Source organism: Haemaphysalis longicornis, unplaced genomic scaffold (genome assembly GCF_048455015.1).
Source record: "Haemaphysalis longicornis isolate Haplotype H1 unplaced genomic scaffold, Haemaphysalis longicornis Haplotype H1 scaffold_6, whole genome shotgun sequence".
Lineage (NCBI taxonomy): Eukaryota > Metazoa > Arthropoda > Arachnida > Ixodida > Ixodidae > Haemaphysalis > Haemaphysalis longicornis.
This window is the reverse complement of record NW_027526407.1, coordinates 188,001,058-188,027,499: the sequence shown is the minus strand read 5'-3', so window position 1 is coordinate 188,027,499 and position 26,442 is coordinate 188,001,058. Positions and strand designations below refer to the sequence as shown.

The following is a 26,442-nucleotide window of genomic DNA, read 5'->3' as shown; positions in this document are numbered from 1 at the left end:
TTCAATGCGGACAACAATCCAATATCAGTTCCCAAGGCTGTGGGGATGGGGTTTTTCTCCGCAACCTATCTTTTGATCGGGGCTTAGCGTCAACCCCAAGGAAGTGTACGCGCTGTAGCAAAGATTTGATGAGCGGAGCACAAATGAGGAGCAACAAAAATTGTTTATTCAAGTGTCACATGCAGTGATGCTGCGCAAATCTATGTAAATGGCCAAGTGTGGGTGTTACAAAGGGGAAAGGCTAGTGCACTAGTAATGTAGTTATAAAAAGCTGAATATTCCGACTAATATATATTTATAGCAGGAGTGACATGAAGACACAAATGAGGTCCAATGATTGGCACACACCTTACGAATATTGCGGAGAAATACATCGCTTGTTCTGGCGAATTACGTTTGCCATGTGTACAGCGTGTGGGCGAAAAAAACTGAGTCAAATCCTTCCATGAATTGGGTAAAGAAAATAAATTTGTCAAATTTGGCATAGTGTGAAAATATTCGAAAACAACCCTGATATCACTGCAGCAGCTGTTGAAAATACCGCTAATTTTGTTTTCTCTTTTGCAACCCGTTTCAGCTAGGTTCAGGCACTGTGTATCTGGAAAATATTCTAGTAACAAACTAATCAGTTATATGAAACAATGCAGGGTAGAGTAAGACATACGAGTTCCCTTCAGTGCCCCTTTAAGTGTTCTCCCTCTCCCAGACTAATGCATAATGCTTCGAGGTGGGTTTAAATATATACTGAACGGATTCAAAGAGTTCTAATGTAACGGTAAACTTTCCATAAAATTGCACATGTAGGGTTTCAACATGCGAGGCCGCCTGGCCGAGTCCTACTTTAAAATGACCAAACAGACTCTCGCGGGGCAATTTGCTAATAGGAAACCAACATCAATTTCGGCAATACCGAGGGCACGAGGAAACCATCAAATTCCCTCCGAGTTTCTCTTAATGAATGCCATTAGGTCTTTAACTGCGTGAGCCGAAAGCAGTTTGGGGGAACGGTTCTCGCCTCTTTCAGGTCTTAAGTGTAAACAGCATTCACCAACAAAACTCAAATCAAGCTTGCACGTGAAAGCCCCGCACTGGCTGCCACGAAGCCGAAATAGCTTTAAGTAACATCGCAGTCATCGCACCACTAGCAGCAATTGGTGCAAGTCAGCTCTAATTTGTGCGGTTCAGGTTTTTGTTCTGAGTTCCTTTCGTTCTGCAATTATTCAGAAGCCATACACTTTCAAGCTTGGCGCGTTGACTCGTCACGCTGGAATTAGGCGGAAACCCTCTGTACGCTGGAATTGCGTGGTGTCAAAGAAATAAAGAACGACAAGTAATGGAGGAACGCCACCTAAAAGAGCAGCGGAAGAGTATACGCGCATTTTATTCGTCTTTGCACTTCCGGGTGGGAAACATTGCTGTTTTTACTTCTGGGCTTACCGGAGTGCGTGGATTGAAATATGCGTGCAATGCATTCCTGAAACCAGAAATTCGTCACCCTCTCACTAAAAGCTTGCAAACGGCAAGCAAATTTTAAAGAAGCAATGGCCCTACCTTAGGTAAACCATTGACGGAAAAATTCGTATTTCAACGTTTCAAATAATTAAAAAACTTCATAAAACACAGCTAAAAAACAGTAAAAACGCAACTAAAACACAACTAAAAGCACATCTAAAAAACAGTTAAAACAGCTAAAAACACAGCTAAAAACACAGCTAAAAAACACAGCTAAAAACACAGCCAAAAAACAGCCAAAAAACAGCCAAAAAACACAGCCAAAAAACACAGCCAAAAAACACAGCCAAAAAACACAGCCAAAAAACACAGCCAAAAAACACAGCCAAAAAACACAGCTTTCGCCGCGGGGCTGTAGCAGGTGGCCACGCAATAAGCGGGAGTCTGTCGCAACACACCACCACAGTCAGCAGCTGAGTCATGTGACGGCGGTCATGTTCTTGTCATTCTCGTCCTCCGAGGAGTCGTCTGTAAGCGAGTCTAGGGCGCACATACGTGTTCTAGCACCGCGGTCCACTCACGAGTCCACTCACGAAGACGCGGGTCCACTGATGCGGGACCATGGGGTTCCCCCGCTACACGTCACTGGGGTCCTCCGGATGCGAGCAGGAGGCCACACACTTCCGGGCCTGGAAAAACGGTGCAGAGAAATGAGAAAGCCACGTTAGTCGGCAGTGAAAAGCTTCAGGCTGGTCTATGAAAAGTGCGCCGGTGGAGGGAGTTTTAATAACCGACGTGACGAGGCCATTTTTTAAGGTACAAAAGATGCAAAGAAGACGAGGTGCACGGGTCGTGGTAGGTGAGGAGCACGTGAGAAAGAGGAGGAAGAAGAGGAGACAAAGCAGAGCAGGTGTGGAAAAGTCTGAGGCAGGAGGAACGAGGCGCTTGGCGAGTTCTCAGCTGGATGTCAACGCCTGGGAGATTTCACAGCTGAGCCGCATCCTGTTTCTGCCCTTCAAGATTCTCAACAACGTCGCTACAGCTTCGGCAACAGAGCTTGCGAGTGCACGGACCACACAGCCACTTCCTCCCTCGGCCACGAAAGCCCCAAAGGAGAGGCCACCGACGCCCTCCACCAGCCTCACAAGCTCTACCACAACATGTGAGCCTGCACATTGGTGTCTAGGACCTCTTTTCTTAGGGGCCGCACTGATTATTTAGCTTTCATTTTCATTTCTGTACTCTCTCATGTATCTGTCCCGTCACTATATTTCCTCTCTTGTCTGATGCCAAATCGCCTCATCCTTCTCTACCGGGTCAGCCCACCCTTTCATCACAAAAACAACCTGCTCTACAATGACCACCGGTGGCCTCATTCCCCTTTAAAAGACGTTGCCACTCTGTGTGCTGACTTTGGAAGCAGGTTTGAGAGTCACAATTAAACAGCACAAGGATGACAGGATGAAGGAAGGGAATGAGCAATGCGCTAGTTCTGTTCCCTTTCTTTTTCATCTTGCCTTTTCACTTTTAGCTTGTCAAAATGAGCTAAAATTACCTGCAAAGAGGAGATGAAATTGGATAAGTGCCGAAACAAATTTTTCATAAGCAAACTGGCCATAAGCATGATACAGTTTTTCATCGATATAGCGAAGCTTGATGTAAATAAATTCGCGATATAGCGAATTCTTTTAAGTTGTCTACCAAATTTTGCTAAATTCATGCATTTTTATCTCGATTTTACAAAATATATTCGTGCGGCGCTCCCGATTTAACGAAGCCATGGCAAGAAAGGAAGAACGAAATTCCGGTCGAGGCACGTTTTATTTTGCCTCAGAGCCTACATTGAAAACATTCAGTTCTCGCTGTAACTCCTAAACGGCTAAAATGAAAGAAAAGCGGTGAAATCTGCGGTTGACAATTAAAAACGATGAAAGAAGCTGCTTAAACCGCTAGCGGTCATGGACGGTTGAATAGTGTGGCCACCATTTTAACGTCTCCGTGGTTGACTACGCCAGCGCCCTCTATGCTTAGGCCTGCTTAGGCTGCTGAAGCCTACTTCAAGCTTTTTTTTCTACGCGTGCTGGCTTACGGTGCTACTTCTCTAGGTTGTGCTCACTGATAACCACATTATTTTGTTCGTGCATCATTAGGTGAGTCTTGTAAGCAGCATGAGCCTGAGGAAGTGTCGGTGAAACCAAGGACCACCGAAGTGATGGATGCAATCTATGTTCTGCGGAGGAACGCATGCGCGCACGAATGATTTGCTTACGGACTTGTTTACTACGGCTTGAACATCGGGTGCTGGTGGCAATAAATTGCTCTCTTTGAACGAAGTCATCTTCGTTTCACCCGTGTTGATTAGGCAGCTGCGATGGAGAGAAATCGGTTTCTTCGGGGCTCAGTGGGCATAAAAGTACTTGCTTAATCGAATTTGGCCGGAAGATATTTAATGTAAGCTTTCCGCTTTAGCGGGAGCACGTAAACGCTGCTCCACACAAGCGGTCCGCGTGTACTCTACTCAATTCACAATCATGGCTTTATCTAGAGTGTCGTGGTTGCGTCACGCGTCCATACTGCAGAGCCTTTGTACGTGAAAAAAGTGTCGAAAGTTTCATAGCACCCTTCCGGAGTTGGCCCGCCGCACTCCTCAACGCCGCGCCTAAGCCTACCACTGAACGGACGAAAAGCGGCGTAACTTCGAACCAGCACCTCACCGGGGTGAAGTTCACGGGGCATGGACGCGGGTTGAATTGACTAACAGCGGTGTTTAGTAGTGACCGAAATAAAAAAAGAGAAAAAGCGGAAATCTAGTCTGCTATCATATTTATATTGTGGCGTTGCGGAAAAAGCACCGGTTTTACGACGACACATGAACTACCGTCGGCTATTCGAATTCCATTGCCTAAGTGTTGAAACTTAATTCACACAATTTTTAGTACAAATTTCACTTTAAGTGGAGAGGTAACTGCATAGCAGTTGTTTCTGGGCGATGGGCAAGGTTTTCAAACTTCAATAACTGGGTAAATGAACTGTAAAATCGCAACCTCGATTTTACGAAATTCTCGATTTCACGAAATTTCCGCCCCCAAGTACGACTTCGTTATATCAAGATTTAACTGTATCACCGCTGCATTACCAGTCGAGGCACATTTAATGATTTCTCGTAGTTGCTGTCGTGGAAGTGACACGGTTTGTGGCAAGAAAAAGCAAAATAAGGTTACCAGCTCTTGCAAGGTTTGAACAAGGGTTGTTACTTCGCTAATGAACAAAGCATGATTTGTTCAGAGCCAGAGAGCAATAGAGAGCTGCCACCACCCAAATCGACTTCGTGTGCGAGTGTTTCTGACGATGCACGCACCGCAGATGGGCAAATGTGCACTTTAAAATGTTGCTTTGTTTCAAGAAAACAGCACTGAAACGCACTGCAGCCAGTGAACTTTTGGCAAAAGTTCTGCTTGGAACATGCATCTCCCAGGCCACTCCGTCACTTCTAGTTAAAATGAATTGACGTGCATCCTCTTGACTACAAGGCACTACAGCTCACAAAACTGTAGCGACTGCAAAGGCGTGGGGTACTCCAGCCCACTTACAGCCTCATCTGGAGGAAACTGCAGTCTGCTATCTACAGGGATAAAAGGATACAGGGTGGCCTATGGTTGGGCTTGTCTATGAGCCACGCTGTATTTTACCCAAAGAGATGCTCAGTCATTTACAGAGAACCATCGAAAGTGCCAACAAAAGGCGGAGCAAGCGATGAATTGGCATGGATGAAAAATGTAGCTTCCATGTGTCAAGCCCTCGCTGAAAATGCGTTTTCTCTAGTGCGTCTCAGTACGTGTTACCCGTGCCACAGGCCCAGCAAGGCAATGGCTGTGTCCCGCAGCGTACTCGGTCACAATTCCTCCAAAGAGACACGGAACGAAATTCACTGCCGCTTAAACAATTAAACAAGGCTTCCGTCTCAACGAAATATTTCCAGTTCCCCGTCAGCTAGCGATAGAATTCAATGCAACAATGTCGTCGCGACAATGAACCATTTGTCTGTCTTGTTTTCGCTCCAACGAAATTTTGGTTCATTGGGGCTGGGTTTGCACATTTATTTTATGGTAACATAAGCAAAACACCAGCCATCTGCAGCTTTTTGTACATTCGGGACGCTTAGTTTTACTCAAAACATGCACCGTGCGCCTACACCACCACCAAAAAACAAAAAAGAGCTCTTCATGCACACCATTGCTTGCTGGTGACAACGATGTGGCTGGCTGTCTTTACACGAGGCGCAGGCCCGGTTCGGCAAGCCGGAGAAACAGCCAAACCGTATCCAGCCGTAATCACATGAATGCGCCCTGCTAGGGCTGAGCCGTCATCTACGCATTGTGAGGAGCTGTCATTGCAGCTTTCCTTCAACCATTCTTCAAAGTCAAAAGCAAAAACAATGTTTTTGCTTTTGACCGTGAGCACGCGTTGGCAATAAATGGAAGTCTCAAAATATAATGCGCTCCACTCCTGCCTCAGGTGAGAGGATGACTTCAGCTATCTGCAAGTAATGAGCTCAGTAGACACGCCTCGTACCGCAATATGTTTTGCAACTTCATTTCTTCCCTGGTAACGCGCTTTTTATGTCGGATAGACTACAGATAACCATTTGTACGTTTGTAATCTGCATAAACATGATGCAACTGCACGTCACGCCATTTTCAGAGCACTGCATTACGCAGTCAATGATTCGGATCATATATGGGGCCAGTTTTCTTGCCCTTCTGCGGCGTTTTGGGACAGATTTTACCTCCACGAATTCCTCACTTCAACTGAATTTCTTGCTCGTCCTGTCAATTTCACTATAGTAGAATTTGACTGTAGTATAGGGACCGGGCGGCCGTTGTATGGCACCACCGTCGCTTCAGCGAACAGCGCCGCCTGTGGCGAACCGCTCGTCAGTGGAATGCCGGTGGCGGTCAGCGCAGCGTAGTTGTGCCTGGCTTTCTGTCGTTTTTCTGCGGTGCGGCTTGCAAAGCGTACGTAACCCCACGTGCATTTTTCAGATCGGTAAATCTTGAGCGTGGATGTGACGTTTACGATGCATGCCATGCGTGTGATTTACGCCCATACTCAGTATTTACAAATAGCAGACGACGCTCAATGCGCCAAGCTGGAAGTCAAGCTGGAAGTGAAAGTTCGTTGCTTCATGCAATTTTTTGATGCCTGCATGCAGTTTTACGTATCGAGGAGTATACTGCAGCTAAATGCTCCCACAAAGCCGGTGTGTACAACTGATTTAGGAATGCTGCGGCGCTGGCCTTGGGCAGTTGATGACGAAACTGCGTCGACGTCGTGCACAAGCGAAAGACAAAGTTAGGGGGTGTCTTCTAAGATTTACCTCAAAACAGAAATTGTGAAGGACGACGCTTCCGTAATTTCATTACCTACGGCTGAAACGTGTTTAATTTCACAGAAATGCTCTTACTACAGTCATCGGGAATCGGAATCGTTGATAGCATAAATACCGCATGATAGTAGAACGTTATTGCTTGTCGTGGAGAAGCATTGCTTTACAAGAATTGCAATGGTTGCCCGCTAGTTGGCAAATGGTTTTTCAAAAACCAATTCCTGCGTGGCTGAAGGACGCAAGACAGGAGGGTGCCCGAAACCTGTACTCAGCTTCACAACTGAATGCTGAGGTTGGTTTACAAGCTGCCACCTACGCTTGAAAAATCATGCACACCTTCGTCTAACGACGATGAATGTTTATCGCAAAGCTCTATCGTATGGGTTTCCTTGGTTGCCTTCTGGATTTAAACTGACTAGTTGAGCGTCGAATTTGACCAGCACGCAGTTTGGTCTTTTGATCGCAGCGTCTTTGACTTTGACCATTTCCCATTCGATTTCGCAGGAAGAAAGCCTTGCGTTCAGCCATCATAATCATTAGACGGAGGGCTAGATGATTTTGCTGTTTAATTTTGAACTTCCATGCCCCCCCCTCTCCAAATCTAAACTTTGTCCAGCGTGTCAGAAATGTGTCTGTGCTGGAGGACTCGGGCTGATGCACCCATATTTGAGGCAACTAATCGCGCGTTTTTGGTGTATTCACCAGGCATTACACGATTTTTTAGGTACTCTCTAAAGAATACTTAAGCATTAAAAAACACCGGCTCATGTTAACACTGCCACATTTTTTAACTATCGGTGCCAGCCTTTATTCTACGCAGGTGGTAAAACGGGAAGGGGAGGAGGGATGGTGGATGGTTTGTAGCTTGGGCTGTTGAGTTGGTGAATAACTTTGGCTCCTGATAAAATGACCACCGCAAATGTGGGATTTCCATTTCGGCTTTCAGGCTCCCATGCTGTCACAGTGTCGCTCACCAAAACCGAAGGCACAAAGTTCACGGTTACAGAAAGTGTAAACTACCGCAACATTTCTACGGCTACACGGTAATCCATCTTGTATGCAGGTGCCTTTCTATTTAAAGCACACGTATCGAGGTATCCCATCTCTAAGGCTGGCGTGGAAACCGTAGTCATTGAAACCAGTGAAGATAATTTAAAGTTGTAGAAATGAATAATAATATTGGTAATAGTTTTATTCCTACTCAGATCGCGCCGAGCCAGGAGCAGAGCGCTGCAAAAAGCGCTCGTGTCAATGTAGCCTTTTCCCAGCCTTACAAGCATCCAATAGGTTGGCGTAGCCATTAGTGCATTTAAGAAGAAAATAATATTACTAATAGTATTTTTATTCGTACTCAGAACGGGTGTAGCCAAGCGCAGGTCGCTGCAAAAAGCGCTCATGCCATTGCAGCCGATACCCAACTTTAGAAGAGTCCGACAAGTTTACGTAGTCATTACTGCATCTAAGAACCCAAAACATCTGTCTAGACTTTGTTTCACCGGACATATACGCTCACAACACCACCAAAACATTCAAAGCACCGAAGCAAACACGACAAAAACAACGGGAGGCTGTGTAGTCCAATGCACCGGCTCATTCCACTGACGAGGGGAGCGCCGAGTGGTGGCGCCACCCGTCCAGCTGCCCGGTCCCTATACGTGTACAGCCTCCAAAGGCATGGTGGTATTTTATACACCATCCACAGGAAGTTGTACAGGCTGTTCACTTTGGAAGTAGGAATGGCAACACAAAATTATATGTGCAGTTTGGGGAGAGTAGTAATGGAGCACAATGATTGGGCTACTCTTCATTTTAAAGTGCTTACCGTATTTGCAAGGTTTAACACGCACCACCTTATTGCGTTAAAACTACCCTTGAAATTTGCGTCCGCGTTACAATCGCGTATAAATTGTCTTTCAATGTTCCTTGCTTTAGGTTTAATGCTCACAGTAAAATGGATAGCACCTTTATGAAGCACAAGAAATTTTAGTGTGACAGTTGCGTACGTCATATAAAATATCTTTCTGCCAGGTACGTGTTGTCATGTCCTTTGTATCTGCGTGGTAGGTTCGGTGTCAAATTATTTTTCGAATTTCCACAAGCAAACTTTATTGCGTGTTACCATGGGGGGGGCCAGTATGGTACTCAGAAGCAGTTTGCTGCACTCGCATCAATTACGACGGCGAAACCATGCGACCTTTCCGCACACCTGTTATCATCACGGGCAAGCTATGAGAACCGCACGGATGCCTGCGCCCCCACCGCCCCCGCCGCCCACCTGTTTGCGTTTCCTGGCCGGCGGGGAGGGGGGCGTTCCCCTGACACTGCTGCTGTGGCCAAAATCCTCCAGCTCGAGGAAGTGCTGCTTCCGCGACAGCAGGGTCAGCTGCAGCGTGTCCATGCCTTCCTCTATGGTGCCTTCCGCTTCCAGTTGCACGTTGCAGCTGTTGGCCTGGAAAGTGGGTCAGACAAGTCGCAAAAAGGCACAGATAAGTATCCAAACAGTCACGTTTTGCACCTAGCAAGCTTGGATGTCAAGAATATGTGATGGCTCAATAACTGACAGACCGTGCACGCATATGCACCAAATTTAGTGCTTCTCTCCAATTACTGTATGGAATTTTACCTCTTCAAAGACACAGGCGGCTGTGGTACCTTAGCAAAATCATCGTGCAGAAAATGCGTGAAGCTCTTGCATTTTTACGGCACTGGATAGTGTGCGGCACGCAATGATGGAGAATGTTTGCATTTGTCGTTTTACACCGTGCTTGCAAAAACCTCAAATGAGTTAGTATACTCACAAATTAGTGCTTATTTGGGGAAATATATGCACCAATTTCGTGAAGTATAATCAGAAATTTGACAGTCATGCCGGATACAAATGGCTGCCTTTAAAACTTCCATTTATTTATTCCATAATGCTAACAAAAAAAAACTTGCGTGCAGGGCTAACTGCCCAGCATTAGCTCTCTTCTGCTCTCAATCTCTTAATGCAATTTCTACGCTGTACGGTGTTCCCCTTTTTACACGTAAAAGAAACGCAAGAGAGAATGGTTGCTGCCCATAAGGTGAAGCTGCTCACACAAAGGCCACTAAACGGCCCTGAATCTTATGCGCGAGAATGTTTCCCTCTTCCCGCAAGCAGAAACACCGGTTCACTCGTCTCGGCCAGCAAGAAATGCGTCATCGAAGCACTGCCGGAACAGGATCGGTGCAGTGAAAACCAATCTTTTGGAAAGTTAGACGCCCCCTTCTCCAGCAATCGCAGATGACACCCATTCCCTCTATACGGACAAGTTTTGCCAACAAAATTTTTGCACTGCTGTTAGACAAGCACTTCTTGGGCACACCATTACCAACCCGTGTGAACGGAGGAATCGGGCCACTAGGAATACACCAATGCTTGCATAGCACTTCCCAGAATTGTACGCTTGCTGGTGGCGACAAGGCCTGAAGCTTGCAGGATCAAAGTGGGCAACCGAGTCACTTTTCATTCCTTCTTATCGACAGTGCTGTATCTGGCTAGCGCAGTTCTGCGCCACACCATTCCCACAACCGGCTGTCGATGGCCAGACATTTATTGTACGTGACAGACGCTTTCCCGAAGTGTGCAGAGTGGTGGCACTGACCAGCTGCAGTGTGGAGGCAAAGTAGCGCGCCACCTCCCAGACGGGCTTGCCCCCACAGATGGAGCGGAAGGGGAGAGCCTGCTTGGACGGTGCGCCTGAGAAGCTGTCCAGCACCCGGTTGCAGTAGGTGCGAACGTCGAAGCTCTCCCGCTCCTGCAAACACAGCAGCAGCGCCATCTCACTGCTGGCAGCCAATGAGAGGGATGGAGGTGCAGGGATAACGAAGATGCAAACACATTGGACATTCACTCCCATGTCTCGGGGAACTCAGTAAAACAGAATAGGAGAACAGGTGAATGCCTGTATATACAAATGCAAACCCACACTATTCTCTTTGCAACGGCTGTATTCTGTATTATATATTCGTACAAATGCAAACCCACACCATTCTCTTTGCAACTATCATCACTGGCACGACGACTAGATTCGCCACTGTTGCTTTTTGAGGTTGACTTCGCTCATCAAGGACAGCAGCAGTGTACTGCCACTCTACTCTAACGTTCGCGCTCACTCACCAACACTGCCCCTAAATCAAACTTCGAACACTGACATACAGCAAGTGGCACAATAGAATCGCTAGTCAACTATCACCCTCTCCTAACTTTCAGCCATGGCTACGCATCAAGTGCAAATACTTTGCAATATTTCTGAGGCAGAAAAAAAATCCAGAGAGTTCGTTTTGAATTGTCATACACGTATGATAATAGAACGAAAAATGGTCCGGAAAAAATCACGCCCACCTCCCCTCGCGGGAACCCTGGTGTGATGCGACGCTGAGGGGGGTTCAAGCGCCTTCGTAGAGCAACCGTCGACCGAAAGGCCGCCGGAGAGCGGCACACCGGTTATATGCGCAGCGCGCCCGAAGGAGAGGAGACCGCGGAAGAGAGTGCTTCACATGCGCTGGCGCCAGTGCGTCTGCCGCGGCTATGACGCAACACAATCCAACACAATCCACTTTAATCCAAGCCAAGCCAAGCCAATCCATTCGAATCCAATCCAATGCCCCTCGCGAGAGAGGGGCATCGGAGAGGAGAGGGGGTGAGTGGCGGAGAGCGCAGCTCGCGCGGCGAGGAGAATTGGGAGGGGTGGACGAAAACGCCGCCGACGACGCTGCATGGACAAGGCGAGTGAATGAGATGCAGTCGCATCTAATAACACACTCGGGTGTATGTTATAGTTTTGTGGTTTATTGAAAAGCTGTTCTGGCGGGCACAATTTACTTGTAAAATAGACAAATCAACCCACCAATGTGATCGACTTGCTTTTTGTCAATAGCGTCCTTGCGAAAGCCTGAGAGAAGCAAACCGAAAGGCTATCAAAATGAACCCACCTCTGACATTTCAAATTTTCATCCTTGTCATGACAAAGTTATTACATTGCTGGAAGCATCAAGAATATGGTTTCCCATGCAATTCATGCTGTTGTCAAATGCAAGGCCTTTGCACGTGCGCTGTCACCCAATCCATTTGTAATCCGGCAATCACAGCAATGCGCCTAACAACAATGAACAATGACGGCACCACCAGCAACTGTTCTATGGCAAGACAAGCCTCTTCCATGCTACAATGCGACAAACACAACACCATTGGCGACAAAAACCAATCCCGACAGCGACAGCCAACTTGAAACAGAACATTCAATGCCAAACGTAAGTGACACACCACACAACCACGGGCTGCCGATTTGTGAAGCCCGTTCTCAGGTGTGAAAACAAAAGGTTATAACTTGTTACCTACCACATCACTCTTCGGGAAAGTTACTGAACGGCTTGACCTTAACGATCAAGCTGGATGACAAGCAAAGACATCACCCCTTATCCCCTGCCACTCTACCTCCAGGTTTTTGCATGGCAGTTAGGTAAACCCGCTTCATAAATTCAGCACAAGTTCAAACTTCCTGCAGTTGCTCCCAGATGGCTAGCAGCACCTAAAGTGTGTGCAGTGCATTGAAAAAATGTGCTTGAAATTTTGAGCAATGCCTTGCCATCCACTTTTGTGATAAAAGTGAACACACTGCGGCGGGGCACCTGGACTCACCGGCGACTACTGCGCCACTGGGTGACGGCGTGCATTTGCCCCAGCTCCTCCCACCCACTGCAATGCCAGCAGTTCAGCTGGTCCCTCAGCAACAGTGACGCAGCTGCGCACAACGTTGCCCTCAACCTCAGACCGGCGCGTATCCGAGGCCCACAAATGGGGACATCAGGGACCCGCATTCACGGCCAGCCAATGTGAATCACCCGTGAATTTACTGCGACTGATGCTGACACCCGCGTTTTGGCTCAGTGGGCCACTTAATGCTGCCCAGATTCTTGGCTGTCGCTGCACCTCTGGGCCTGCAAAATTGCCGTCCCCTGTAGACCCCTGTCTGGCTCTGTCAAGTGAGAAATGCCAGGCTGCTCGCCTCTTCTGTGTCGAGCAGGGGTCGGATGCGGGCCTCCCAGTCCGCCACGCGCTTCTGCATGGCGGTCAGCTCGTACTCGGACGTGGAGTCCTGAGGTGGTGAAAAAGCACAAGGGCACACGCCGAATGCAGCGGGGCTCCCACCTTCCACAGAAGGCTCGACAGAGCGGAGAAACTTTGAACTCACGCTGATCTCGTTGCGGACTAGACTTTCGCAGGAGTCGTGGGGGGGGGGGGGGCGCCTCTGGAGTAGACGGCGGGGCTGTCAAAGGGGAGAGGGGCGAGGGAGGGTCCATTGAAACAACAAATGGCCGCACCATGTCATGACATTTAACGCTAGGGCCGTGTTCACAGTTTTTCGAACCAATTTAGACGCGTTTTTAACCAAGAAAGTGCCTTCAAATGTGCCGTTCGTAGCCGTCTGTTATGGCAATGCCTTGGTAAGTTTGCAGGGCAAAACTTATCGTATTGCTAGCATATTCATATTTAACCTGCACAACACATTCGTGAACGAAGCAAAAAACAGGTCCTGGATTTTGACATCTTCGTCGATCAGCATATGTTTGTTTAATGAATGAACCCCACTACTTTTATGGCTTAAAATTCTAGGACCATGACATCTTTTACCAAATTATGAAGGCAAGAAAAGGACACCAAGGCATTGTGATAAGATCAACTGCTCTTGCAAAAAAAGAGAATAGAGAAACAGAAAACTATTGCAGTTGCTAAAACCCCGCTTACAATACTTACGGTAAAAACATGTTAGATCATTTCCAGCACCGGCAACTAATTAAATCTGCCTGGCAAGGTTTGCGATAAAATTGATGCACTTTAAACGTGTTTAACAATAGAAATACGAATGAGCAGCCTCTTTATGGTACGAGTCAAATCCACTGAAAGAAATTTCAAAAAGCAAAAACCTTAATGGGCCTACATGCAACGCTGTCAAAGCTAACTTCCCCTAGTTGACATGTAGAACATATCATATACTAGATTTCAGATCGTTGTATTTAAGCCTGATCAAAAACGTTTGATCGTTTCTGCTATACTGTTCAGCTAGATTTGACCCCTTTAAAAAAAAAGCTCCTCTAATACATTTCGCAAATGTATGTCCAAGCAGAAATACAAATACACAAAATTACGTATATGGTACTACCGTCGCGAACCTTTTGCATTGTAATACTATCTATCTAAACTAAACTAAGGCTCTAGATATGCTCTAAAAAAGATGCAGTATGAATTAAATACATTAAAGTACACAATTGGCCACAAGTGACTCACTTTAGTGTCCTTTCAAGCTCTGAAAATTTGTTAAGAGGTTTTTAGAGTCATTAGGAAAAAAAGGAATGAATAAAAACAAAGCAGCAATAAGACCAAAATTTGGGAATGAAAAGGCTACCTTTTCTCATTCATCCAGACATTCCCCAAATATTTTACGCTCTTTCCTTATGATCTCAAAATATTTTAATAAATTTTTGAGGTGTACAGTAATAAGACTCGGAATAAAAACTGCTTCGCTAATGCCACGAATCTTCGTGCTTATTGACCGTTCTGCAAGACTTCCGATGATGCTAGCATCATGAAAACTTCGTCTCGAAACTCCCAATCCACACACTTTTCTTTGGTTGTTGCCATTTACTGAATGAATGCATGCACCAGTTGCACATGACTGGCTAATGCATACTGTCCTCCTTGGAAGCACAGAGTCATTTTTTACATTCAAGCTTGAACACCCTCCGCATAGCCAGAGCATGCCGCTGAAACGAAACGCTCCTCTTTACACTTGCCTTGTGCAGACTCCACGGGAAGGTCTGCGTCGGCAAAAGCTGCTCGGTCAATGTCATTGTTCTCGTTGTTAGGCCCGCCATCAGCACCAGCTGTGGGGAACAGTGCAAGGTCATTGAGGAAACACACCGCAGAAAAGAGGTGCAGGATGGTGCGCACATAAATAGCACAGGCGCCCAACCACCATGCCGAAGCGCACACAAGAGGGTGCAACATCCAGCCAAAAAGAAACCACACCGAAAAAAAATATTTTCTAGACTTCCACTTATGGGTCCCAGGGCCCCCTGCCTTGCATATCTCCGTACCCCGTGAGCAAAAATTTGCCAGATAATAATAACTCTGGCTGCTGCAGCTGCTTGTTTGATGGAGGAGAAACACTGCACACACTGCACAACACCAAGGTGGTAAGATTTAATCCAGGGCCACACACTATGGTGCATCTCGTAGCTGAGCCTCGGAGAATTAAACTGCGAATTGCAGAGAAAGCCACACTCCTTTTGCTGGCTTTACGTAGTCTTTGTTTCATATAAGGAATGGAAAAAGACTAAATTTTCCAAAGGAGAAACTTTGTTCTCTCATGGGACGCGACGCTACACACGGTTGCGGATTCGATCCCCAGCCATGCAGCCACACTCTTAATAATGTTGGAAGGGGAAAAAATAGAGAGTTTTGGCTGGCCGTTTTAGACGGTCCGCTCCGTTCTTGACGGCCCGCTCAGCACAACTGGAGCATGAACAGCAGAAGGGTCTTAGCTGATACCTGTATCTCCCAATAAGACGCGTTGTTTGGCGTGTTGGTTCATATTAGGAAGTAAGATTTGGTACAGCGAAAGACACGGCCTGTGAAAAAGACGGGTAGCGCCCGTCCAGTTTTTTTTTTTTACTCCCCGTGACTTTCACTGCGCTAAATCCATTCCTAAATTTCTATAGACGGGTAGCGCCCGTCCAGTTTTTTTTTACTCCCCGTGACTTTCACTGCGCTAAATCCATTCCTAAATTTCTATGTCCCACAATGAAGTCATTTGCATCATAGGTAGTGCCCTGTGCAAGCAAAACAAAATCTCATATATACGGGAATAAAAATTGATATTTCAGTCACTCAAACCAAAATGCTGCGTGTATTGCTTACTTCCACTTAGTTGCTGATTACACAATGGTTCTAAATTATTTCAAAGAATACGTTAAACTTTCGAATAGCCAAGAAAAGGCTATCTTTATGGGAGCTGCATAGAAGTATGCGCGTGTTTCAGTCGACATTTTTTGCTTCCTTCCTAAACTTCGTTGAGATTTGCGAGATGTTTGCCTAATCAGAAGTGCTTTTCGCAGTTTCATCGCTCACGTTTCAACTGAAGAAACATAGTTTGCAGTAGTGTCTTCACTTCGCTGGCGGCAGCCATCTTAGTATTCCGCGCAGTACCGTAAGCTGTTCCGACTGTCCGCTCAGCGAGCCCGGCAAACGAAGCGAGCCACACATGCGCAATGGCACTCCAGTTGCTGTCGTAGCAGAGTGGGCCATCAATAACGACCAGCTAGAGCTATCTAATAAAAGACTTGATACTCAAGTCAGTGTGACCTGAGTTCAGTACACAACACGCCCCATTGGTGGTCTTTCTGGTGCGCTCGATGACAAACTTATTTGCCATTCGCTAGATTGAAAAAGAAAAAAAAGACGCGCACTCCCCAGCTGGGCAAGCTTTCGCACATTCCAGGACGGTGGAGAGCGGAAAGAAAGGTGAAAGCACTTCCACATGCTCACGATTATCAGGACGCACGGTAGACACGAGATGGGAGCAAACACGACAGAGAGAGAGCACACAAGAGGGGGCCAGTAGAAATGTTTTATTACCGAATCCTTATTACCTCCTGTTAATCAAGAGAGAAAATCCAACAGCACCACTTTCGACCATGTATTGAAAAGTTTGATATCCGCAGTGCCTTCATGCCTAAACAGAGCGGTGCACCTTGCTCAAGACATGAAACACGACTCGGCTGTCAGCCAGTTTCAGCTGCTACGTCGCTACCACCACCATGCCAAACGGCAGTGCGTGACCCACCGGTCGGACGGCTTACCTGGCAAGTCACCATAACCGGGACTTTCAGTGTCATCTTCATCCTCGTTCTCCTCAAACCGTTCCCTTTTCACCAACTGCAAGCAGATAAGACAGCTTTTAGCACCAACACTCCTCTGTCGTGCTCTGTGGCTATAGTTGGGCGCAACGCCCTCACCAACGCGAGGATTGTGTTACTGCCCGTAGTTTGCGCGTCATATGAGTCGTTTCAGTCATTTTTTGGATTTAATCTTCTTATAAACTATTTGCAGCAATGGCAAACATACCATGTGAGATAAAGGCAGACGATGTCGAGCATTATGCGTTATCTTCTTCCAGACCGCATGCACGCGCTGACATCCAGTTATGTCCTTTCAGGAGAGTGATACACTATTTGAGTTAATATCATTCTCAACTTGTACCCATGTATAGCAAGCATTCTCTCCAAGCTGCCCCCCAGTTTGGGGCGTCATAATCGCTCTCAGCTTTTGTTAGCACAGGGACCATTTACTCCCAGCTGTCTGATGGGTCCCTATTCTACTGCCTTCTATCAGCAGCACTTGAAATTTGTGTTCACAACAAGGGCACGACACATGCGCCACAAATTTTTGCTTAACTTTATTATGCTTTAAGCAACTTATACCCCTGTCACACGGCACTTTCAATCCAGATTGAAGAGAAGCGCGATTGACTTTTCGAGCACGCTCGACGCACCACCACTGCTCCACGGCACGTTTCAATCCGATCGAGAAATTGCACCGGTAGCGTTAACGTACGCCGGATGGCGCCAAAAATGCACTTTGTGGCCTGCGTCTGGTAAATATGCCCGGTCATAGGTATACGCAAGTATATAAGCCAACATAGAACAGTGATATACGTTTTATTTCATGAGGCATACAATCGCATTTAGAAAAAGAGCAGCCTATCGTTGTTGGATGGTTCCAGAGCGAACGTATACACAACTGTCGAATACCCCACGTACGGTACCAAATGTTCGGCCGTGCATTTCCACAGAAATGTATTTTGGCAGAGCTAATATAATTGATCGCTACAAAGCGTCGATAAAGATAATGATTCGAACGTAATTTAGAGAAAAAAACACAGAAATACAGAAAGGAGAAAAATACGAAATATGGAAGTGATACTAACAAATTCAAAAATATAAATTTAATACAGCTCCTCCAGTTGTGGTGACCGGTCCCGCGAACATAGCGCGCGGAAGTCAGGACACAACAGCCGCTTTCGGGGGCGTAGGCACTCTGACCCACAGGTCACGCGCTCTACCTTTATTGGCACTGTCGTCGCGGCATCTCGTGGATGTACATGGAAGTTTCTCCGTGTATTGCTCCCAGGCGGCGCCAGCTACCACACTTTCCCCCTTAACACAACAGTTTTAACAGAAGTTTAGGTTTAACGAGAACCCCCACGCACAGGAACAGTTAGTCACGGAGAATACCGAAGCACAGGACGGCGTTCCCTGGTGCTCCGACGAAGCCGTGGTGTGGGAGGAGACAAGGCGCACTCTGTGCGCGGTGCACCTATGTCCCTGGACTCCAATGGGAAGGACGCACCGGAGGGACGCACTTGTTCAGCCAAACTTGGCACCGCGTTGGGATAGACACTGTCCTCGGTGTTCCCTGGAGTTGACGGGGCCGGTACTTGTAGCTCGGTGCCTTCAGTGCCAGAGCCACAAAGGCTGTGCCGGCCTGGTATCGGCTGGGGTTGCCTTACGTGATCCAGGTGGCGGGTCCATTGTCGCCCATCATCCAACTGCAGCTCCGTCTGGGAATTGTGTTGCCTGGTGACTGTGGCAGGCATCCAGCTCGGACCTGGACGAAAATTCCTGGCGAATACCCTGTCTCCTGGTTGTGCTTGTGCCCTCGCCTTGGCTCGTTGATCATAGTCCCTCTTCTGAGCGATTTGTTTCTGGAGGACTTGTTCGTAGATCCGGCCGCAGAAGATCCAACGCAGTCCTGAGCTTCCGTCTCATTAGAAGTTCGGACGGGCAACACCCGGTGACGTCGTGAGGAGTAGACCGATAGGTTAACAGTATTCGGGCAATTTGTGCGTGTAGGTCCCCTGTGCCAACTTTATGTAGCTTCACTTTCATTGTCTGCACAGCTCTCTCTGCAGCACCGTTAGAGGCAGGATGGTAGGGAGGCACCAGCATCCTCTTCACGCCGTTCTTCTTCAGGAATATCTCGTATGCTTCACTCACGAACGCGGGGCCATTATCCGATACCACCATGTCTGGCAGGCCGTGATTCGCAAACATGACTCGCATGCATGCAATTGTGCTTCCCGCTGATGGTGATGAAACTGGGAACACCTCAATCCATTTGGAGAAAGCATCTATTGCAATTAAAAAGTAAGAGTTTCTGTGCGGTCCTGCATAGTCTACGTGAATTCTTGACCATGCCCTGTCTGGGAACGGCCATGGCATCAGGGGCACTGGTCTAGATGGTCGCTGTTGCTGTTGGCACGCACCGCACCCTTGTACTGTGGCCACGATGTCGCTGACCAACGATGGCCACCACACATGGCTTCGTGCGACAGCCTTCATTTTGGTGACCCCAGGGTGGCTCTCGTGCAGTAACTTGAGGACTTCCCCTTGGAGGCAGGCGGGTACCACAACACGGTTGCCCCACAGCACACAGTTCTGATGCACACTCATCTCGTTGAACCGGGACTCGTAGTGCCCCCCCTCTGGTCTCGCGTCTAGAACTTGACCAGACCACAAACCCTGTAGTACCCTTGACAGCACCGGGTCTCTTGCAGTGGCTTCAGCAACCACTTTGGGTGACAGCACACGGGGATATACACCTTCCAGCATGAACACTTCTGCCGGGGCCCCTGCAGAACATCCTGTTGTTGGCAAAGGCAAACGACTCAACCCATCCGCAGGGGCTATCAGGCCTCCGGGCCGATAGCTCAGGCTGTAGTTGTACCCTGCCAGCAGCAACGCCCAACGAAGAACCCTCGGCGAGCAAGTTTCAGGAATTCGTTTACCAGCGCCTAACAGACCCAGCAAAGGTTTGTGGTCGGTAACCGCTTCGAATTCCCGTCCCCACAGATACTGCCTAAACTTTGTGACCCCAAAAACGAGTCCAAGTGCCTCTTTATCCAGCTGACTGTAGTTCTTTTCTGCGGCGGTAAGGCTTCGTGACGCGAAGGCTATCGGCCGCTCCTCTCCCGAAACCTCTCGTTGTGCCAAAACCACCCCCAGGCCATGAGGGGAAGCATCAGTGACCAACACAGTTGGTCTGGAAGGGTCGTAGTGGGCCAAGACACGGGCGGAAGCGAGCATTTCTTTCCGACGACTGAATGCTCCCTGTTCGACTGCAGTCCAGCGCCCCTTGGCCCCAGTAGTTAGCAAGCGGTTCAACGGCTGTAGCACATCTGAAAGATTCGGGAGGAACTTTCTGTAAAAATTCACCAAACCCAAATAGCTTTGCAGCTCTTTGACATCCTGTGGTTTGGGAGCTTTCTCAACCGCTTCAGTCTTCGCGGGATTTGGACGTAGCCCGGAAGCACATATTATGTGACCCAAGTACTCGAACTCGGGTAACAAAAATTTGCATTTCGAGAGTTTCAGCTTCAGGCCCACTTCTTGCAAGCGTTCTAGTACCTTGCAGACATTTTCCCAGTGTGTTTTGTCACTGTCACCAGTTACTAAGATGTCGTCGAAGTATACTGCGACATGATCAAGTCCCCTCAGCAGGTTTTCCATTTCTCGTTGAAATATTGCAGGCGCTGAGGTGACCCCGAATGGCAGTCTCGGGTATTGAAACAACCCTTTTGGGGTATTGATGGTGACAAACTCCTGGGATTCCTCATCTAGCTCGATCTGCTGGTAGGCGTCCTTCAAATCTAGCTTTGTGAACTTTACTCCTCCTTGGAGTTTTGTGAACAAGTCATCGATGTGCGGCGCGGGATACGTTTCCGCAAGTGCTACGGGATTGACCGTTATCTTGAAATCACCACATATGCGCAAATGCCCGTCTTGTTTCAGCACCGGAACAATGGGCGCTGCCCACTTGGCAGACTTCACTGGTTGGACCACGCCTTGACGGACCAGTCTCTGCAACGACTCCTCGAACTTATCCTCCAGAGCAAAAGGCATCCGCCGGGGTTTGAAGAATCTGGGTGTAGCATCCTGTGGCACCATGATGCGAGCCTTAACCCCCCGGAACGGGCCTAAACCTTCAGAAAACACCTCCTGGAACCGAGCCACCGCTTCTTCCGCAGACGACACGGAACAAATGGATTCCGGCTTGCTGATCCCCAATTGAAATTGTCTCATCCAGCTCCTACCGAACAATGTGGGGCAAGGTCCTTTTACCATAAACAGTGGCAGCTGTCTCTCTTCTCCGAGCTTCACAGTTGCCGCGTACTTCCCAGCGACTGGTCGTGTGTCTCCACAAAAACTCCGAAGTTGCACGTCGGATGGTTCCAAAACGGCAGAAGGAAACAGCTGCGTGAACTTCTTTTCACTTATCGTTGACACACTGGCGCCCGTATCTAGTTCCATTTCTTACGGCACGCTGTTAACGATAACCGCAATGCGCATCGGCGCCGGTCCGGCCGTCTGCAGTGGCCAAAGGTCATACACTTCCCCCTTGTCTTCCACCTCGCGCGCTTCATCCACAGTATTCACGCGCCCCGAATCTGCGCGGAGAATCTATTTATCTGTTAGCCCTTGATCAGCCTTGCACACCCTTGCCAGATGCCCTTGCCGCCCGCATTTGTAGCAGACCGAGTTCACGTGTTGGCACTGGTGCGCTTGATGGGTACCGCCGCAGCGGAAACACCCGCGTTCACGGTGCCCCGTTTGTACGATGTTTGCCGACACCGTGGCCGTTTCGACTGTCAATTGCGCTGGCGCGGACTGTGGTTTTGGTTGAGCGCTCAGCGTACGGGAATCCTCACGAGCAGCTTCGATGGCCCTCACCGTACTTATCGCGGTTTCTAAGTTTAGATCAGCTGTTTCTAAAAACCGCGTTTGCATCGGGACGTCGTTAATGCCACTGACAATTTGGTCTCGTAGCATGCGGTTCCGGAATGACTCAAACTTGCAGTCCTCGGCCAGTCGCTTCAAAGATGCTATGTAGTCCCCCACCGCCTCCCCTTCCCGCCTGTGTCTTAAAAAGAACTTGAAACTTCCTACCACCTCCGACACCCTTGGCGAGAAGTGGTTGTTGAGAGCTTCAAAAATTGTCGCTAAGTTCGTCTCTGCAGGTTTTTTTGGGGCCAGTAAACTTCGTAGGAAAGAATACGTCGCGGCTCCGCAACAGGTCAGAAATACGGCCGTCTTCTTAACGTCGGGGACGTCGTTCACCGTGATGTAAAGCTCCACCCGCTCCCGGTATTCCGTCCGATCCATGGTGCCCGCGTTGAACTCGTCTATCTTTCCGATGACCGGCATGGCTGCTCGTGCGTCGTCGTTCACTTGACTCATTTCTTCTCGTCGCCAGTTGATGTGACCGGTCACGCGAAGATAGCGCGCGGCAGTCAGGACACAAGAGCCGCTGTCGGGGGCGTAGGCACTCTGACCCACAGGTCACGCGCTCTACCTTTATTGGCACTGTCGTCGCGGCATCTCGTGGATGTACATGAAAGTTCCTCCGTGTATTGCTCCCAGGCGGCGCCAGTTACCACACTCCTCCAAAAAACAAACAAAAGTAAAGAAGCCGCGAAAATAATGACTAAGACGTGAACGAAAAAATCTCGCGAACCGACTATTCATAACCGTGTAACGCCCTGAATTTGCACATAACTGCATAATAGCATGAATAGAGATAGTTGATCGAACGGAATCTTCAAAACAAAAAATACAAAACCTAGAACGTAATTATAACAGTGAACTTAGGAATTAAAAAATATGACTTCTATACATCTCTCGCGGAAAGCGAAGAAAATATTAAAAAGCTCTGACAAAATTTAACGACGGAATAAGCAAGAATGAAAAATTATGAAAACTGACCAAAGTGTAACGCCCTGCCTTTGCGCAAAAAATGTATAATTGGAGGAGTTAACATGTGTAATTAATGGTTATAATAGTGCGAACGGAGACGATTGGTCGTTCAGAATCTTTAAACAAAGCAAAAGCAGAAAGTAATGAAATATAAAGGCTAGCTTACAAAATAAAAAGAATGCGCATTCATACACCCCCTACAAAAAAGAAAGACAAAAATAATAAAGCACTGAATAGAACTACGGAAACACGTACAAAAATATCGTGAGAACGACCAACCATGTAAGCCCCTGCCTATGCATAGAAGTGCATATTTCGCATAAGATGTTTATTATAATGAAATAGCGTAAATGGAGGTAATTAATTGAATAAAACTTGAACAGAAAAAAACAACAAAAATAAGAAATAACAAACTTTCAAAGTGATCTTACAAATTAAAAAAATAGCGGAGATAGCACATTTACAATTGAATTTATATGGAACCCCGAATCTAGCTGAACCATCTGCGTGCACAGGTATACAAGCAAAAAGCATTCTCAATTGTAAACACAGACAAATAAGTCGCACTTAACGCGATAATTATGCAGCTTTATATGCTACGATGTATCGTAGTTTTTACAGACAAAGATTAGCTTTTCTTAACTGCCGCGCAAATGCTCTTTATTAGTTCACAAAGCGCTAACTAAAACCTCGCAAATACTCACTGGGACTGGATTACAATGAACAGTGGTGTCTCAATGTATCCCCGTTGGTTTGTGTTGGACTTACATGCTTGCGATTTTCTAAGCTCACCTTAAAAAGCCGCGGCAACAAATCTATCCTGACATGGTACCAATCAGAAACAATTTTAATATTTAATATTGATTTTATGTGAGACAAGCTAATGAAAGTCGCCACTCTTGAAAAATATTCTTGGACGAGGGGGTGAGGGGTTTATCAATGGCACCGCATGTAAATACACATCGAGGAATCTAAAAAAATAAAAATACGGACGCGATACCGCAGCAGAGAGTGCCAGAACCGACTGCGCTTCGCTCGTATGATTGCTGCTTAAACTTTGTACTTGCCTCCTCGCATTATTAATTTAACCATAATAAATTCGTTGGTTATTGTCTTGTACCCGTCATTTTAAAGCTGGCTGCTCAACTCAATTTGACCGCTCGCTGCGAAAACGAGCGTTTCCTCGCTTGCGCCAAGCTGCAGCGGATTAGTTGATGCACAGGTGGAGAGTACCGCGATGCGGCGGAAGACGCGGCCACGCCCCCTTTTCAACTTACGCTCCCACCAGCCGATTGGGACGGCCTGAGCAAAACGCGCGCGGGGTGATCGCGGAGGCAATGCCTGAAGACACAAGCACTTGTCGAGAAAACATGCCCGCCAAGGTCGGCGCGTAACACGCAGCACGCACTTACGTCTTTGTGCATCTGCATGACGGCCTCTATAGTCTCTGGTAACAACCGCTCTCACCCTGGCACCACCTCCCCCTTTTACTGCAGCTCCAGCTCTTTCGCCAGCACTGCAAGACAGGCAAAAGGGCAAAGCAACTCACGCTTCCGCCAAACACTCAAACCTTCCACTGCAAGCCGGTGAAATGCATCATGTAGCTCAAGGAACGGCGAAAATAGCAAGTCGACGTGCGAACGACCGCTTCAACCCTCTCAGCACAAGCAAAACAAGCAAACGAAGCGTCTGCAAGAAAGCACAAGTTAAAGGGACCAGAACGATGAAATACGAGTTTGCTTGACTGTAAAGATTTTTTAACAGAGTAACAATAGTGGCAATATTGCAATCTCCAAACAATTAAGCTCCCAGTTCTAAAGAAAAACAGAAGACTGGTGACTTACCGGCTACTCTGTTGCACTGCCCCCGGGCTACTCTGACTGGCGGCCGCCGTAATAAACTACCTTCAATAAACAGAATTGTGCTATCGTGATGGTAGTCGTAGTATGTGTTTATTGGCGCAAGGGTATCTATGACCGAAGAACGCCAGACTATTTCGTGGTCTTTCAACGTCACGCTCAGGCATAAAATATGAGATTAGTATGGTATTGCCTGAAAAATGAATATACGGGTGTAGAGAGCCCGCAGACTAAAACATGAAGATGCTCTAATGATGGATGCAAGGGTATCGTGATTGTGATTAAGACGTGACACTGCCTCGAGCCTCAAAGGGCGATGCGCTAGTCTGGCTCCATGTACACACAAAAGAATCATCAGGACGGCCTTCCAGGATGAGGCGGTCTCAAGCACGCCCGGTATTATACGAGTTTCAAGAAGTTGATATCCGGAAGGTAGGCTTGAACACATTTGTAAAGCGAATACTGGTTCATCTAGGAAAAGTAAAGGGTGTGGTGGAATGTTGTACGAGTATATTTTAGGAAAGCACCGTTTTCTTGCGGAGGTGCACTCAATACATGGACACGGAAAGCAGTTCCCCGCACTCTTCACAAACTGGTTGCAGTGCACTGGTTGCAGTGCGCCATTAAAAAGATATGCGTGTGTGGCATGAGTGTGACCTATTCGCAATCTGCAAATGGGCACTTTTGTGAACCTATCGTGTTTATCAGTGACGTATTATCCTATGTTTGGTTTTCTTGTAGCCCAGGTTCTTTTCGATTGCACTACTTGAACGCGAGAGAGAGAGAGAACAACTTTATTTAGCCACACAAAATTGCGGCGACTACGCGCCGGATGGGGTGGTTCCCTCTTCACGGGACCCATATGCTACCGCGGCTGCCTGGCCCCTGGAGTTCAGGACGAGCTGGTCTTCCAAGGCGAGGCTGGTTAGCAAGGTCTCCCATCGCTCGTTAAAGGGTGTGGGAAGGGTGATTGAGGATTGGGTAAGGGGTGGAGGGATTGCCTCGGTGAAATCGCACTCTCCGATGACGTGCCGGTGCGTGCCCAATTGCCCGCAGAATCTACACTCTTTCTCGTATATCTCGGGGTACATTCTGCTTTGGAGATAGGGGTGCGGGAAGGATCCTGTTTGTATTTGGCGATAGATCGTTTGCTGTGTTCTGCTGAGCGACTTGTGCGGGTCAGGGTACCGCCGTCTGCCTTCCCTGTAGTGGCTGGTGATCTCCTTGTAGGTCGTTATGGCCTGCGGCTCGTGCTCGTCTGCCCGGTGTTCAAGTTCTCGGGCAAGCTGGTGGGCGAGTTCGTTGCCCTCCAGCCCTGAGTGAGCCGGTGTCCATATAAGTTCGACTTTCTGCTCGGGTATGCGGCGTATTCCTCCCTCTAGTATTCTGAGTGCCGTCAGAGACACCTGCCCTTTTCTATAGCTGGCATACGCTTTTTGCGAGTCTGTGATTATTTTGCTCGCGTTAGGCAACGTGAGCGCCAAGGCTATTGCCACCTCTTCCGCTTCTTCCGGGAACGCCGTTTTGACAGATGCGCACGTCACCAGAGCGTCTTTCGTCGTGACCGAGATCGCGGCTCGTGTCGAAAACTTGGGTAGAGAGGCGTCCGTGTAGAGGGTGATCCCCGTTCCACCTTCTTGTTCTTCCGCTTGTCTCAGCGTTTCGATGAGGACCTTGACCCTGGCCTTTCTGCGCCCGCCGTTGCGCCCCGGTCTCATGTTTTTGGGCAGGGCTTTGCTCTCGATTTTCTGATACCAAAGTTTGGGCAAAGGTCCCATTTCCTTGTGGTCGGCCTCTTGCCAGCCCAGCTTGGCCAGTACCATTCGGCCTGCCGAGGTTTGGCTGAGCCGCACTCTCTGGGTAGACAGATGAGCTTCTACCAACTCTTCCACCGTGTTGCGTTTGGCCATG

The 26,442-nt window shown here is 47.9% G+C and overlaps 1 protein-coding gene across 1 annotated transcript; it reads right to left on the bottom strand.

Moving 5' to 3' along the window:
* Nucleotides 1-1,368: 1,368 nt before the first annotated feature.
* On the bottom strand, nt 1,369-24,378 carry LOC144143404 (uncharacterized). Its single transcript, XM_077675164.1, has 7 exons — nt 24,085-24,378; nt 16,721-16,796; nt 14,654-14,743; nt 12,868-13,010; nt 10,465-10,617; nt 9,114-9,287; nt 1,369-2,141 (listed from the first exon to the last, which is right to left on the bottom strand). Exons 1-7 carry the CDS (start codon nt 24,100-24,102, stop codon nt 2,088-2,090), a joined length of 708 nt encoding a protein of 235 aa, XP_077531290.1. The 5' UTR covers nt 24,103-24,378; the 3' UTR covers nt 1,369-2,087.
* Nucleotides 24,379-26,442: the final 2,064 nt, after the last annotated feature.